At 50.7% G+C, this 17150-nt stretch overlaps 1 protein-coding gene across 1 annotated transcript in view; it reads left to right on the top strand.

The window, feature by feature from the left end:
• The window catches only part of PSMD2 (proteasome 26S subunit, non-ATPase 2), a 153010-nt gene extending 141387 nt beyond the window's left edge, over positions 1-11623 (top strand). Inside the window, exons 20-21 of the mRNA XM_029617179.1 lie at positions 2813-2931; positions 11184-11623. Coding sequence (XP_029473039.1) covers positions 2813-2931; positions 11184-11366 — 302 coding nt within the window. The 3' untranslated portion in view covers positions 11367-11623. The remainder of the gene's footprint in view (positions 1-2812; positions 2932-11183) is intronic.
• Positions 11624-17150: the final 5527 nt, after the last annotated feature.

Below are 17150 nucleotides of genomic sequence, written 5' to 3'. Positions count from 1 at the left end.
ACTGAAAGCACACACTCCCTGTTTTTGGAGAGCAATGGGGAGGCAGTAAAGATTATTTAAAAAAAAAAAAAAAAGCAAGCCTTGCAGCACAGCCTCTTCTGGACTGCTTCAGGCAAAACGATTACCGGCATGGTTAAAAGGGGAGGTGAAAGAAGCTATTTTAGCCAAAAGATCTTCATTCAAAAATTGGAAGAAGGATCCAACAGAAGAAAATAGGATAAAGCATAAACATTGGAAAGTTAAATGTAAGACATTGATAAGACAGGCTAAGAGAGAATTTGAAAAGAAGTTGGCTGTAGAGGCAAAAACTCACAGTAAAATCTTTTTTAAATATATCCGAAGCAGAAAGCCTGCGAGGGAGTCAGTTGGACCGTTAGATGATCGAGGGGTTAAAGGGGCATTTAGGGGGAAGGCATAAGGCCATCGCGGAAAGATTAAATGATTTTTTTCCTTCGGTGTTTACTGAAGAGGATGTTGGGGAGGTACCCGTAATGGAGAAGGTTTTCATGGGTAATGATTCAGATGGACTGAATCAAATCACGGTGAACCTAGAACATGTGGTAGGCCTGATTGACAAACTGAAGAGTAGTAAATCACCCGGACCGGATGGTATACACCCCAGAGTTCTGAAGGAACTCAAAAATGAAATTTCAGACCTATTAGTAAAAATTTGTAACTTATCATTAAAATCATCCATTGTACCTGAAGACTGGAGGATAGCAAATGTAACCCCAATATTTAAAAAGGGCTCCAGGGGTGAACTGGGAAACTACAGACCAGTTAGCCTGACTTCAGTGCCAGGAAAAATAGTGGAAAGTGTTCTAAACATTAAATTCACAGAACATATAGAAAGACCTGGTTTAATGGAACAAAGTCAGCATGGCTTTACCCAGGACAAGTCTTGCCTCCCAAATCTGCTTCACTTTTTTGAAGGAGTTAATAAACATGTGGATAAAGGTGAACCGGTAGATATAGTATACTTGGATTTTCAGAAGGCGTTTGACAAAGTTCCTCATGAGAGGCTTCTAGGAAAAGTAAAAAGTCATGGGATAGGTGGCGATGTCCTTTCGTGGATTACAAACTGGCTAAAAGACAGGAAACAGAGAGTAGGATTAAATGGAAAATTTTCTCAGTGGAAGGGAGTGGGCAGTGGAGTGCCTCAGGGATCTGTATTGGGACCCTTACTTTTCAATATATTTATAAATGATCTGGAAAGAAATACGATGAGTGAGATAATCAAATTTGCAGATGACACAAAATTGTTCAGAGTAGTTAAATCACAAGCAGATTGTGAAAAATTGCAGGAAGACCTTGTGAGACTGGAAAATTGGGCATCAAAATGGCAGATGAAATTTAATGTGGATAAGTGCAAGGTGATGCATATAGGGAAAAATAACCCATGCTATAATTACACAATGTTGGGTTCATATTAGGTGCTACCACCCAGGAAAAAGATCTAGGTATCATAGTGGATAATACTTTAAAATCGTCGGCTCAGTGTGCTGCGGCAGTCAAAAAAGCAAACAGAATGTTGGGAATTATTAAGAAGGGAATGGTGAATAAAACAGAAAATGTCATAATGCCTCTGTATCGCTCCATGTTGAGACCGCACCTTGAATACTGTGTACAATTCTGGTCGTCGCATCTCAAAAAAGATATAATTGCGATGGAGAAGGTACAGAGAAGGGCTACCAAAATAAGGGGAATGGAACAGCTCCCCTATGAGGAAAGACTAAAGAGGTTAGGACTTTTCAGCTTGGAGAAGAGACGGCTGAGGGGGGATATGATAGAGGTGTTTAAAATCATGAGAGGTCTAGAATGGGTAGATGTGAATCGGTTATTTACTCTTTCGGATAGTAGAAAGACTAGGGGGCACTCCATGAAGTTAGCATGGGGCACATTTAAAACTAATCGGAGAAAGTTCTTTTTTACTCAACGCACAATTAAACTCTGGAATTTGTTGCCAGAGGATGTGGTTAGTGCAGTTAGTATAGCTGTGTTTAAAAAAGGATTGGATAAGTTCTTGGAGGAGAAGTCCATTACCTGCTATTAAGTTCACTTAGAGAATAGCCACTGCCATTAGCAATAGTAACATGGAATAGACTTAGTGTTTGGGTACTTGCCAGGTTCTTATGGCCTGGTTTGGCCTCTGTTGGAAACAGGATGCTGGGCTTGATGGACCCTTGGTCTGACCCAGTATGGCATGTTCTTATAATAAAATACCGAAGAGCTGAAAACAGCATGGACCCCTGTAGGGGGTGTGAAGTCAGTTTTGAGCTATTTTCTCTATGTCTTGGCTGGCAGGGGACACATCATACCAACTTGTCTGGACTGGTTTGGCAGCACTAAAGGAAAGGAAATAAACTGGTTAGTTTAAATTTCAGCATGGTCTTTGCCCCTGACCCAAGGACGTCAGTGTAATGGCTGGGCTAGGGAAGGGAAGGCTCTCATGGCACCAGAGTTGCTTTTGATTGAATTGACAGCCCGAAAGAGCAGGTGAGAATTGTCAGGCCAGTAATTTAAAAAAAAAATTGTTCCTGTAAAACCTGGCAGCCAGCACAGAAACCAATTTTCTGCAGAGCCTGTTTGGTTCCTGGAATCTGCATCATAGGATGTACTATGGGAAATACACGCAACAATGACATTTTCCTATTTTTCTATGCCTTTTTCTGAAAATGAGTTTGTTTCAGGGCAAAGAAAAATCTATTTTGAGCGATTTTTCTCCTCTCCCGTTACACTAATGTTGCTCACGCTAGGACTGTTTGAGTGTTATGCTTGTATGCTGATGAGTCTCCTCTGCTCTCTCTGCTAGTAATCCTGGGCAAATCTCACTATGTCCTGTATGGACTCGTAGCTGCCATGCAGCCACGCATGCTTGTGACCTTTGATGAAGAGCTGCGACCTCTACCAGTATCAGTTCGGGTGGGGCAGGTAAGGATATTGTTGAAACTGTGGATAATGGAAATAGATACCTGGACATAAAGTGCTGGGGATTGAGTCCTGCCCTCTGCCCAGGGGTTTATACCTTCTTCACTATCCAATGGGGTTGGATTCCTTCCCTCATCCCTGGGGTCTGTACCTTGTTCATTAGCAGTGGGCATGGATGTCACACTCTGTGCCCTGGGGTCTGTACCTTGCTCATTAGCAGTGGGCATGGATGCCACACTCTGTGCCCTGGGGTCTGTACCTTGCTCATTAGCAGTGGGCATGGATGCCACACTCTGTGCCCTGGGGTCTGTACCTTGCTCATTAGCAGTGGGCATGGATGTCACACTCTGTGCCCTGGGGTCTGTACCTTGCTCATTAGCAGTGGGCATGGATGTCACACTCTGTGCCCTGGGGTCTGTACCTTGCTCATTAGCAGTGGGCATGGATGTCACACTCCGTGCCCTGGGGTCTGTACCTTGTTCGTTAGTGGGCATGGATGCCACACTCTGTGCCCTGGGGTCTGTACCGTGTTCGTTAGCAGTGGGCATGGATGCCACACTCTGTGCCCTGGGGTCTGTACCGTGTTCGTTAGCAGTGGGCATGGATGCCACACTCTGTGCCCTGGGGTCTGTACCGTGTTCGTTAGCAGTGGGCATGGATGCCACACTCTGTGCCCTGGGGTCTGTACCTTGTTCGTTAGCAGTGGGCATGGATGCCACACTCTGTGCCCTGGGGTCTGTACCTTGTTCGTTAGCAGTGGGCATGGATGCCACACTCTGTGCCCTGGGGTCTGTACCTTGTTCGTTAGCAGTGGGCATGGATGCCACACTGTGCCCTGGGGTCTGTACCTTGTTCATTAGCAGTGGGCATGGATGCCACACTCTGTGCCCTGGGGTCTGTACCTTGCTCGTTAGCAGTGGGCATGGATGCCACACTCTGTGCCCTGGGGTCTGTACCTTGTTCGTTAGCAGTGGGCATGGATGCCACACTCTGTGCCCTGGGGTCTGTACCTTGTTCGTTAGCAGTGGGCATGGATGCCACACTCTGTGCCCTGGGGTCTGTACCTTGCTCATTAGCAGTGGGCATGGATGTCACACTCTGTGCCCTGGGGTCTGTACCTTGTTCGTTAGCAGTGGGCATGGATGCCACACTCTGTGCCCTGGGGTCTGTACCTTGTTCATTAGCAGTGGGCATGGATGCCACACTCTGTGCCCTGGGGTCTGTACCTTGCTCGTTAGCAGTGGGCATGGATGCCACACTCTGTGCCCTGGGGTCTGTACCTTGCTCGTTAGCAGTGGGCATGGATGCCACACTCTGTGCCCTGGGGTCTGTACCTTGCTCGTTAGCAGTGGGCATGGATGCCACACTCTGTGCCCTGGGGCCTGTACCGTGTTCGTTAGCAGTGGGCATGGATGTCACACTCTGTGCCCTGGGGCCTGTACCGTGTTCGTTAGCAGTGGGCATGGATGTCACACTCTGTGCCCTGGGGTCTGTACCTTGCTCATTAGCAGTGGGCATGGATGTCACACTCTGTGCCCTGGGGTCTGTACCTTGCTCATTAGCAGTGGGCATGGATGTCACACTCTGTGCCCTGGGGCCTGTACCGTGTTCGTTAGCAGTGGGCATGGATGTCACACTCTGTGCCCTGGGGTCTGTACCTTGCTCATTAGCAGTGGGCATGGATGTCACACTCTGTGCCCTGGGGTCTGTACCTTGCTCATTAGCAGTGGGCATGGATGTCACACTCCGTGCCCTGGGGTCTGTACCGTGTTCGTTAGTGGGCATGGATGCCACACTCTGTGCCCTGGGGTCTGTACCGTGTTCATTAGCAGTGGGCATGGATGCCACACTCTGTGCCCTGGGGTCTGTACCTTGCTCATTAGCAGTGGGCATGGATGCCACACTCTGTGCCCTGGGGTCTGTACCTTGTTCCCTGTACGTACCAGGATCAGTCCAGACTGCTGGGTTATGCCTCCCCTCCAGCAGATGGAGTCAGAGAGAAAACTGAAAGCACCCCCTAGATATACTGGTGTGCCACCTGCCATCCTTCAGTATTTCCTCTGACTCCAGCAGATTGAGAGGCATAACCTGCGGTCCTGTCTGTTCTGACTAAAACAATCTTTCAGGTGTTCTTTATGATTTTTATAACTGTGCTAGCTAGATCAACTGGTTTTATTCTCTTCCTTGCTTAGTGTAAAAAAAAAAAAGTTGATATTTTTGTAGCAGTTGTTTGTTGGTTTTGCTAGCGCAGCGTACAGGCAGGCACTGAGAGCTTGGCTCTCATTGTTTTACCCGGATTAGTGTCCCTTTTGGTCTTGGGGGAAAGTTTACTGGTCGGCCGGTCACCCCCCCCCCCCCCCCCCCCCCCCACAGAAGTACAGTGATTCCAGACTTTGATCTGAAGAGGGCTTTACTTGAAAAAAAAAAAAAAGAAAGAGTGAATAAAAAGTGGATGCAGGACACATAAGCCCTGTTGGTAGCAGGCAGTGATCCATTTCCAGCCCTAGCCTGCCGCGCTGGTAATTAGCCTGACCAGGGACTCCGGAGGGGGTGGAGGTTTTCACCCGGCGTTAGAGGCGCTTGCACAGGGCTCCTATTTTTGGCGCGCTTTTCTTCTGCCTCCTCGATGCCGCGTTCCTCGGCCTGCACGGTCTGTGGTAGGGCGGGGGCGCGACTCTCCCGGGAGGGTCTCTGCTCCCGCTGCATTCCTGGGGGTGAGGGACCTTCCCGGGGGCCGAGTGCAGCCCGCAGCGGCGCGGATCCGTCCTCCTCGGCGCGGCTGAGGAGGCTGTCGGCACCGCGATCGTCGGCCCCGCCTCCCAGTGAGGGGGAGCCGGCGGCCATCTTGTCCACGAGGCAGCATGTTGTTTCTGCCTCTGAGGAGGAGGATTTTCCTCCGCTTTCACCGCTGGCTTTGAGTCCTCATAGTGGCTCCAAATTTGATGCCCCAAGAGCCCCCCCCCCTCCGGTGCGTCCCGTGGGGGGATCAATTAAAAGGAAGGTGCCTTTCTCCTCCAAGTTTGTGCTGTTGATGCACCAGGCTTTTTTTGGAGGCAGAAGCAGGCTGGGAGCCAGACGAACCCCCCCCCCCCTCTAAAAGTGCCTAAGGTGTCCTCTGTGCAGGACAAATCGGGAGACCAGGAAAAGGCTGAAGCTCCGGCAAATCAGGAGCTTGTTCCCTTGGGGGTGCCGACGATCCGGGGTTCCCGGATCTCACCCAGGGCTCACCGGATGGGGCAGGGGCCGACATCTCCGACGCTCAGGGGTCTCTCGAAGGGGACGACCCCCCTGGTTTTACGCCTGTTTGGCAGGGACGAGCTGAACTATTTGATTCTTCATGTTTTGAAGGAGCTGGAGATCCCAGCGCCGCAGCAGGACACGGATACTTCCACTGGGGACGTAGCTATGGTGGGTCTGAGAGCCCCCCCGCAAACCTTTCCCTTGCACTCTAAGGTATTACAGATTGTATCTAAGGAATGGGAGGTTCCAGAGGCATCCCTGCACGTTAGCAGGGCAATGAATAAATTATATCCTCTGCCCTCGGATTCGTTAGAGATTTTTAAGGTCCATTCGGTGGACTCTGCAGTCACTGCGGTGGTTAAGCATACTACCATTCCCGTCACGGGAGGGGTAGCCTTGAAAGATCTCCAGGACCGGAAGTTAGAGGTCCTATTAAAGCGCATTTTTGAGATAGCGGCTTTAGGAGTCCGGGCTGCGGCTTGTAGCAGTATGGTCCAGAGGGCCACACTGCGCTGGGTGCAACAATTACTAACCACCCAAGAACTCCCGCCGGAAGAGGCGGAGCAGGCCAATTGTGTGGAAGCGGCGGTTGCTTATACAGCGGATGCCCTGTATGATTTGCTAAGGACCTCGGCCCGCACTATGTCCTCGGCTGTTGCGGCCAGATGACTATTGTGGTTCCGTCGTTGGTCGGCAGATGCCTCTTCTAAGTCGCGACTAGCTTCTTTTCCCTTTAAGGGGGAAGTTGTTGTTTGAGGAGTTGGATCAACTCATCAAAGACTTGGGAGACAATAAGGTGTATAAGTTGCCGGAGGACAAGCTCCGACAATTGCGGTCTTTCGGAAACACGCGGTCCCGATTTCGAGGGCAACGCCGGTTTCGCACGGGAAGGGGTGGATCTTTTCCTCAAAGGCAGCAGGGCCCCAGGTCTCAGTCTTGGACTCCTTCCTTTCGAGGCAGACGACCACAACGAATGGGTTCCTCGCAGGGTTTGGCCACAGGCAAACCGCAATGAAGGCGCGCGGGCCCATTCCTCCTTCCCACGCATCGGAGGCCTGTTATCCCAGTTTTGGGAGGAATGGGTCAAGATCACTTCAGACCAGTGGGTCCTCGACGTGGTGCGTCACGGTTACGAGTTGGATTTTGCTCGGCCCCTCCAGGATCTTTTTATGATATCTTCTTGCGGTCCTCCAGAAAAGCAACTGGTAATAGCCCAAACCGTGGCCCGGTTACGATCCCTGGGGGCAGTGGTGCCCGTTCCGCCGGATGAGACCAGAACAGGTCGGTATTCCATTTACTTCCTGGTTCCAAAGAAGGAAGGTACGTTCCGGCCAATTTTGGATTTGAAGAGAGTAAACAGGGCCTTGCGCGTTCCCCGTTTTCGCATGGAAACTCTTCGATCTGTTATTGCGGCCGTCCACAGGGGAGAATTTTTGGCTTCTTTGGATCTGGCCGAGGCGTATCTTCACATTGGGATCAGGGAGCGCCACCAGAGGTACCTGAGGTTCATGGTGCTCGGGGAACACTTTCAGTTTTGCGCCCTCCCGTTCGGGTTAGCCACAGCTCCGAGAGTGTTTACCAAGGTTCTCGTCGTAGTCACAGCCTTCCTGCGCCATCAGGGACTATTGGTGCATCCCTACCTCGACGATTGGCTTATCCGGGCGAAGTCGGAGGACTCGTGCAAGCGAGCAGTCCAGGTGGTGGTTCAGCAACTGCAGTCGCTAGGTTGGGTAGTCAACTTTGCAAAGAGCCAGCTGGTTCCGAGTCAGTGTTTGGAATTTTTGGGAGCACGTTTCGATACCTTGGTGGGCAAGGTATAACTGACTCAGCAGAGACTGGAGAACCTGATGCTTCAGGTACAGAACCTACTGGATCTCCCCTTACCTACGGCATGGGATTATTTGCAGGTCATTGGACATATGGTTTCTACTCTGGAAATGGTGCCGTGGGCTTTTGCGCATATGAGTCCTTTGCAAACCGCTCTTCTTTCTCGCTGGGACAAGAAAACCGGGGATTACGGTGCCCAGTTGCCGCTGATGGAACCGGCTCGGTCCAGTCTAGCTTGGTGGTTGATCCCGGACCACCTCTTGCAGGGGGTAGATCTCGATCCTCCTCAGTGGGTGGTAGTGACAACGGATGCCAGTCTAACGGGCTGGGGAGCGGTCTGTCAATCAAGAGCGGTACAGGGAACGTGGTCCCCTCGCCAGGCCTCTTGGTCCATCAACCGTCTGGAGACCAGAGCGGTACGTCTAGCCTTGCGCCACCTTCTGCCCCTGGTACGCGGTCGGGCGGTTCGAGTCCTCTCGGACAACGCAACCACGGTAGCATATATAAATCGCCAGGGCGGTACAAGAAGTCGACCAGTGGCGACCGAAGCAGCGTTGTTGATGACCTGGGCGGAGCGTTATCTGTCCCGCATCGCGGCCACCCACATTGCAGGCGTAGACAACGTTCAGGAGGATTATCTCAGTCGACAACACTTGGACCCCGGAGAGTGGGAGCTCTCGGCCGAGGCAATGAGTCTCATCACCCTACGATGGGGGATTCCGCACCTAGACCTGATGGCGACTCGGCACAATGCAAAGGCGGCGCGTTTCTTCAGCCGAAGGCGAGAGCATGGGTCGGAAGGAGTGGATGCACTCGTGCTTCCATGGCCTCGTCACGTCCTCCTCTATGTATTTCCTCCATGGCCTCTGATCGGCAAGGTGTTAAGATGCATAGAATCGCATCGTGGTCGGGTGATTTTAGTGGCCCCGGAGTGGCCAAGAAGACCATGGTTCGTGGATCTGGTTCATCTTGCGACGGACGGGCCTTTACGTCTCAGTCATCTTCCGAACCTCCTTCGGCAAGGGCCGGTATTTTTAGATCTGGCGGATCGCTTTTGTCTGGCGGCTTGGCTTATGAAAGGAGACAATTAAGGAAAAAGGGTTATTCTGAGCCTGTCATTTTCACACTGCTTCGGGCACGGAGGCCCTCTACTACGCTTACTTATGCTAGTGTGTGGAAGGTGTTTGACTCCTGGTGCGGTGTCTCGAAGATTGCGCCACGCCGGGCTTCTGTAGCTCAAATCCTTACGTTTTTGCAGGACGGCTTGAAGAAGGGTTTGGCTTACAGTTCTCTGAGGGTTCAGGTAGCAGCTCTGGGGTGTTTGAGAGGAAAGGTTGAAGGGTCCTCTCTCGCCTGTCACCCAGACGTAGCACGCTTTTTACGTGGTGTTTGGAACTTGCGTCCTCCGCTGCGGCCTCCTTGCCCGTCTTGGAATTTGAACTTGGTTCTCAAAGGCCTCAATGCGGCCCCCTTTGAGCCTCTCAGGCGGGCCTCCTTAAAGGATTTAACTCTCAAGACTGTGTTTCTCGTGGCGATCGCGTCCGCTCGTAGGGTCTCTGAGTTGCAAGCTCTTTCATGTAGAGAACCGTTCTTGCGTATTTCGGACTCAGGTGTGTCGTTGCGTACGGTACCTTCTTTCTTACCTAAGGTGGTATCGGCCTTCCATGTAAATCAGACGGTGGAATTGCCTTCCTTCTCGGTGACAGAACTACAGTCTTCTCAAGGGTCAGATTTGAGACGTTTGGATGTTCGTCGAGTGCTCATGCGATATTTAGAAGTTACCAATGATTTTCGACGGTCTGATCATCTGTTTGTCTTGTGGCATGGCCCCAGGAAGGGGCTTCAGGCGTCCAAAGTAACTATTGCCCGTTGGTTGAAGAGCTCGATCGCTGCCATGTACATTGGTGGCGGTAAGGCTGTTCCTGAGGGGCTCAAGGCCCATTCTCTCCGTTCTCAAGCGACTTCGTGGGCAGAAAGTCACCTGGTTTCGAGCCAAGAGATTTGCAGGGTGGCCACTTGGAAGTCGTTGCATACTTTCGCTCGACATTATCGGGTTGATGTTCGAGGGCCGTCACCTACTTCCTCTGGAAGCAGCGTGCTTCGAGCGGGACTTTCGGGGTCCCACCCCATTTAAGTCAGCTCGGGTACATCCCAGCAGTCTGGACTGATCCTGGTACGTACAGGGAAAGGAAAATTAGGTTCTTACCTGATAATTTTCGTTCCTGTAGTACCAAGGATCAGTCCAGACGCCCGCCCAGTAATGGTGTTTCAGGAGAGTCCGCTCGTAACTATCTTTTCCACTCTTTCAGGTATCGATAACTTGATACGGTAAGTGATTATTCATTTCGTTGCCTTTTGGCTTTGTTTGCTTGGTTGGCTCAGTAGTGTTTGAGCGATGTTAATGCTTACTTTTGCAGAGTTTTACTACTTGATCTAGCCAGTGGCCATAGTTAATTTTTGGTTATTTTTGGGGGAAGGATGATCCATTTCTTCTGCTTTGATATCAATTATACTGAAGGATGGCAGGTGGCGCACCAGTATATCTAGGGGGTGCTTTCAGTTTTCTCTCTGACTCCATCTGCTGGAGGGGAGGCATAACCCAGCAGTCTGGACTGATCCTTGGTACTACAGGAACGAAAATTATCAGGTAAGAACCTAATTTTCCTTTCGTTTACAGTGGGCATGGATGCCACACTTTGTGCCCTGGGGTCTGTACCTTGTTCATTAGCAGTGGGCATGGATGTCACACTTTGTGCCCTGGGGTCTGTACCTTGTTCATTAGCAGTGGGCATGGATGTCACACTCTGTGCCCTGGGGTCTGTACCTTGCTCATTAGCAGTGGGCATGGATGCCACACTCTGTGCCCTGGGGTCTGTACCTTGCTCATTAGCAGTGGGCATGGATGTCACACTCTGTGCCCTGGGGTCTGTACCTTGCTCATTAGCAGTGGGCATGGATGTCACACTCTGTGCCCTGGGGTCTGTACCTTGTTCATTAGCAGTGGGCATGGATGCCACACTCTGTGCCCTGGGGTCTGTACCTTGCTCATTAGCAGTGGGCATGGATGCCACACTCTGTGCCCTGGGGTCTGTACCTTGTTCATTAGCAGTGGGCATGGATGCTACACTCTGTGCCCTGGGGTCTGTATCTTGTTCGTTAGCAGTTATTGCTGGCTTCCTTTCCTACAGGCTGTTGATGTTGTTGGCCAAGCTGGGAAACCGAAGACTATCACAGGCTTCCAGACGCACACCACCCCGGTGTTACTGGCACACGGAGAGCGGGCAGAGCTGGCTAGTGAGGAGTATCTGCCTGTTACTCCTATCCTGGAGGGCTTTGTCATCCTGCGGAAAAATCCAAACTACGATGTATAGTGCAGGTCACATTCCAGGCCCTTAGTTTTAAGATTTGCTGGTAAATAGTTGTGTGCAGCCTTGGAGTGGCCCAGACTTGAGGGTTTCTGCAGCCTAGGCAAGGAGTTGTCTTTTTTGTAATGTGAGTGAGCATGAGCATTGCGATGTAATGGTCATGTGGTCTCTTTTGATTTATCATATTAAAGAAAATTTCAGATTTAAAACATTTGCTTTTTAATAAAACAAGCTCCACGGTCTCCCAGGTGCTATTATGGTGACTTTCAGTATATCTTATTTTAATGTGTTTAATGTGAAGCTGACGGGCATGCTCAGGTAACAGAGGGTGGGGGTGGCTGGAATTGGTGCTGAGTTACGTATGGGAGTTTGTATGCAGAAAGCTTGGCTTTATGTGTGTAAATGTGCTTTTGAAAAATGCGTGGAGCTGAGAAACTTATTTCCTTTTATGTGCATTAGAAGAAGGCGTTGCAGGGGGAGGAACCATTTCCGCACGTACATGGACACAGTCACTCCCGGATGGGAGAATTTGGTCTCTCTCTGCTGTCATTTATACTGACACTGTGGCCCGATGTTCTCATCTGCTGATCTCAGTCTCTTACATGCTTCATAGAAAGTGTAAACCGCACTCAAATTCTGGACCTGAACCATGAAAGGTGATAAAATCTGAAAGCGAGCCCATTTAAAGATTGCATTAGGGATGTGCTTGTGTCTTCTAAAAGAAACAAAACATTTCATTAGTTTGTTTTATGTACCCTAGCCCAGCCCCCTGCTGGCTAAATCCACTGCCAAACTTGAAAAACAAAACATAGACATGACGGCAGAAAAAGACCAATCTGCCCATCCAGTCTGCCCAGCAAGCTCCCACACTTGTTTTCCCAGACTTATCTGTTTCATCGACCAAGTTCAGGGCCCTTGTTGGTAACTGTTTGATTCAATTTTCCTGCCACCCCCTGCCATTGATGCAGAGAGAAATGTTGGAGTTGCATCAAAGGTGAGCATAAGGCTTAATGGTTAAGGGTAGTAACTGCCTCCTCAGGCAAGTTACCCCGATGCTTGTTTACCCAGACTTGTTGGATGATGTCTGAATGTAAATCCTGTTTTCCTCACTTCCCCCTACCGTTGAAGCAGAGAGCAACGCTGTATATGCTGTCAAAGTTCCCCACTTCCCACCCTGTAGCTTTAGGGTCCAAAGAGGGCAGGAGAGATTCCCAGTTGCTCATGCCCTGCCCGTGCTGCCTCAGGTCTGCCAGTGCCATTTTGGAGGACAACACGGGCAGGGCAGGAGAAACTGGGGATTTCTCCTTCCCCTATGGGACCCCATGGCGATGGTGAAAGATGTGGGAGTGGAAGCTTTTTTAAAGTTAACAGCAGGGTTTTGTTTTTCATGTGTGTTGCCACTAGTATGTAGTAAAACACGTTCATGGGTGCTTTTGGTACAAACTCATAAAATTGTACCTTTTTCTTGCTACTAAGTGGGTGAAATTCTTCTGAATCAGCTGAAATCTAGTGAGATCTTTATTTTGGAGATCCAACTATAATACATTGTAATAGGCTAAGTTCAAAGATGTCTTAACAATTGCACACAAATCCTTCTCTGTCCAAATAGCCTGAGTAAGGCTTCTTACATCATATACACTAAATCGTAATGATTGCATCACGACTGAGTAAAGGCAGAATATACACAGGGCTCTTTTACCAAAGCCTACATTTATCCGATTTCAAATAGCTTGTGCTATGAATCTAAAATATGAGCTTCATCTGTGACCTTCAGCTTAATGGACAGTTATATTTACTTTTAAAGAGGCTTCCTGCTCCATACTGTTTCAGTTTTTAGCTGCCTGATTTGGGAAGGGACAGCCCGGTTTTGCAGCCTGTTGTACAGTGTCCAGTTACAAATGGTAACCAGACACTAAAACCCGCAAAGGGTGAAGACGTTTGTGGCTGAAGACTGGGGAGGCCTCAGTGGGCCTCGAACAGAGCTCATCCTGTTTGTGGCTGAAGACTGAGGAGGCCACGGGTGCTCTGCGAGCAGAATTCTGCGCAGTGGAAGGAGGCCCCAGTGGGCCATGAGCGGAGCCCATCTCACAGCTTGAAAACGAGGAAGGCACAGCCACAGCCGAGGAGCAGTAAGCAGCTAATGACCTCGATGTGGCCTGTGAGTGTGTGTGCATGCTCCGAATGACCAGTACAGCATCTAATTATCTAAAAATGTATATAAGCCATCAAATAATGCTAAGCGAGTATTCTCAGGAATATATTTGCCTAAATATTTGATGATCATCTAAATGGATTTATTTTTCCCAGAAAGAGAATCTGATACTACACTGTAGTCCGTGTTGATCTTTGGATCTACCCTGGTTTCTTCAAGAGAGAGAATTACAGAAATTCTTTTAAATCTGTCTTTTAGTGAAATATTTAGTATTCTCAGAGGCTCTAAAAATTCAGATTTTATCAATTTAAGCAGATTTGAGGGACAGGGATCAAGCTGACAAGTTGCAGGATTAGTCTGTGCTAAAATCGTATATTTTATCTTTTGATTCTAGTTTCCAAACAGGTCAGCAAAATGACAGATTGAAGTCCCCTCAGATATTCAGAAGTAGAGAGTTCTATGCAAAGTAAGGGTAAAAAAAAAACTTTCACTAGATGAAAAAGTTCCCTTGGACTATTTTGAGGTAGGGATTTAGAAAAAGAAACCTTTTTGCTCTCAAACATTTGTGTTAAAAGGTGAAAAATGTAATTTACACTTGGTGTTAGCTTCTAGGCTGTTCTCCTAGAACAAGCAGGATGGTAGTCCTCATATGTGTGACATCCTCAGATGGAGCCTGGCACAGAAATCGTCTGTCAAAGTTTGACTGGCACACTGAGCATGCCACTAGCCGCATGGCACCCAGGGTCCCCTGTCAGTCTCTTCTGTGGTGCAGCTCTGCTCCTGCTTCATTTTTTTCCTTGCGATTTTTTTCCGATGCCTTCACATGGGGTTCCCCCTTACTCAGTGGGGCGGCACGGTAAGTTTTACCACCTTTGCAGTCTGTTCCGGGGTTTTTTTTTATATCTGTGACAGCCCTGCACCGTCTGCTTGTCAGCTCGATGCATGGCCTCCTCCAGTTTCCAGCGATGCCCCCAGTGCCCGCGGACCATGTCTTTGATCCGCCTGAAGTCTGTATTCTTTCATCGCGTGTTCTCCTAGGACAAGCAGGATGGTAGTCCTCATGTGGGTGACATCATCTGATGGAGCCCGGCACGGAGAACTGCGTCACTGGCACATCCTCAGAGGGATCACCAGGAGGCACAGCACCATTGCCAGTAGGGAACGCCTCGGGCTACTGGGGGTATCGGAGGATGGGGCCTCCGGTGCCATTTCGATGGTGGCTCGGCAGCCGCCGATGCCATGGTGGGTCGGTGACTGGTGTCAATGCTTCCTGGATTTCCAGCGCTCGGCTCAAGTCTTTCCCCAGTGCCGAGGAAGACTATGACCCTGAGGTTAGGGGGAGGGAAGAGACCACCAAGGATCGATCTCCCTCTCCCCGGACCGTAGAGGTATTGGAGAGCGGGACTGCCAGGGGAAGAGACGGGGATGGTTCCGGTCCTTAGGCTTGTACGATGCCGAAGTGAAGGATTTTGGTGAGCCGAAGAGCTTCTCCAGGTCCACATGACACCCTTTGAGGGGGTCATTTGGTCACACAAATGACACCCCTGAATGTCATGTGAGGCCCCCAGGCAGAGAATACACACCTGATGTGGATCCGTGATGGATATGGTCCGCGGGCACTGGGGGCACCGTCGAAAACCTGACAACACCATCAAAAAAGAGGCTGGTGTGCGGACAATGACCGGCAGGCACTCCAGTGCGGGAGTCAGGATTCAATCGCGAATAGCCAAAGCCAAGGGTACCTACCGAACGGAAGAACTGAACGCGAAGGGGGACCAGACGCAGAAAAAACCCCAGAAAAGACAGCAAAACACTTTCAAGGATTTGGAGCTCCACAACCGCGAGGCTACTGCACCTCGGAAAAGCAGAGACTGAAGGAGGGACCTTGCGTGGGTGGCAGGAGGCTGGGCATGCTCAGTCTGCCAGTCAAAGTTTCTAGAAACTCGCACCCCTGCTGGAGCGTCTGGACATCCTTCTTGGTGCCCTACAAGACAACCAGTGCCCGAGAGGCCTCGGATGCCTCCTCGGCCACCGATGACCTCATCAAAGCGATCCCAATTCCCGGGTCCTTGGAGGAGGAGGCCTCGGGGACCGGGCGCTAGTGCCCACGGTTCCCTGGGTGCTGCCGGTTCCTCCTGGTGTACCACAAGTGATGCCCCCCTTGATGCCATCTGTGCACTTGGGGCCCAGGTCTACCATCCCTCCCTGTCCCTTCCCTAGGCGTCTGGGCCCTAGCAAGGAGGGGGAGGGTCTCTATGACCCGTGGGGCAATAATTCCTTAGACTCGTCCTCTGAGTTCGCCGATGACCCCCCTCTTGGAGCCTTCCCCTCCAGAGGAACGGCGTCTATCTCCACCCAAAGACCTGTCATTCGCTGGCTTTGTAAGGGCCATGGCAGAGGCCATCCCCTTCCAGCTCCTGTTGGAGGAGAACACCTGTCACAAGATGCTGGGGGTCCTCCAGTTCATCAATGCTACAAAGGAGATCGTGGCGGTGCCGGTCCATGTCATCTTTAAGGAGCTTCTCCTCCATATGTGGGAACACTGAGTCGGTTTCTCCGCTAAACAGGAAGGCTGATGTAACTTATCTGGTTCAACAGGCCGTAGGCTTTGAATAGCGGCACTTACCCCCACCAGTCTGCAGTGGTGGTGTCGGCACTTAAGAAAGCCAGATGCTCACAGACACACGCTTCTGCCCCGCTGGGGCGCGAACACAGGGAGCTCGATGGCATACAGAGGAAAATGTTCCAGGGGGCTATGCTGGTGGCCCGTATTGCGGCCTGCCAGCTATACATGACCCAATACGACTGCAACCTATGGAAGCAGGTCCAGGAGTTTGCGGAGGGCCTTGCAGCCATTGCCACTCTGGGGCTTGAGGTGGGTAGATACGAGGTCAGGTCTACCTATGACAATTTTGAGACCACAGTCCGCCTAGCCACTGGAGGCGCCGATGCCAGGTGGCTGGCTTGGCTCCGGGACTCCAGTCTCCAACCAGAGGTTCAGGACAGGCTTGCGGACCTCCCCTGTAAAGGCGAGAACCTGTTTGGGGATAAGGTGAAGGAGGTCATGGCGCAGCTGAAAGATCAGCATGATACTGTTCAGCAACTCTCCGCCAGGCCCTCTGACAGCCCTTCAGCCTCCAGGAAGTCCCCAAGGCTGGGTTCTCACAAGCTCTTCTATTGGCCGAGGCAGTACTTTCCTCTAGCTTGCCCGTGCCTGCCCACCTCGGTCCAGCCCTAGACGTTGGGGCTGGCAGCAGCACGTTCCCAGGGCCCAACTTGCTCCCCAACAGACCCTGTCTGCTGGCTTTTGCCTGACTGTGAGGGGTATGAACCAACCATCTGTTCCCCTGGCGGTCACTCCCCCCATTCAGTGGCAGGCTTCTTTGCTTTGCCCGCCATTGGGAAAAGATCACTTCGGACCATTGGGTCATCTCCATTGTCTGCCAGGGAATACAGCCTGAACTTCAGCAGGCTCCCAGGGACCACTCCCCCATGTCCATTGTGGGGTATGCCTACCCCTCAGGTCGTTATTCAATTGAAACTTTCTGCCCTTCTAGCAGTAGATGCAGTAGAACCGGTCCCTCGCGAACAGTGGGGCCACGGCTTCTACTTGAGGTACTTCCTCATTCTGGTGGCTT

Source organism: Rhinatrema bivittatum, chromosome 9 (genome assembly GCF_901001135.1).
Source record: "Rhinatrema bivittatum chromosome 9, aRhiBiv1.1, whole genome shotgun sequence".
NCBI lineage: Eukaryota > Metazoa > Chordata > Amphibia > Gymnophiona > Rhinatrematidae > Rhinatrema > Rhinatrema bivittatum.
This window is presented reverse-complemented; position numbering and strand designations above follow the sequence as displayed.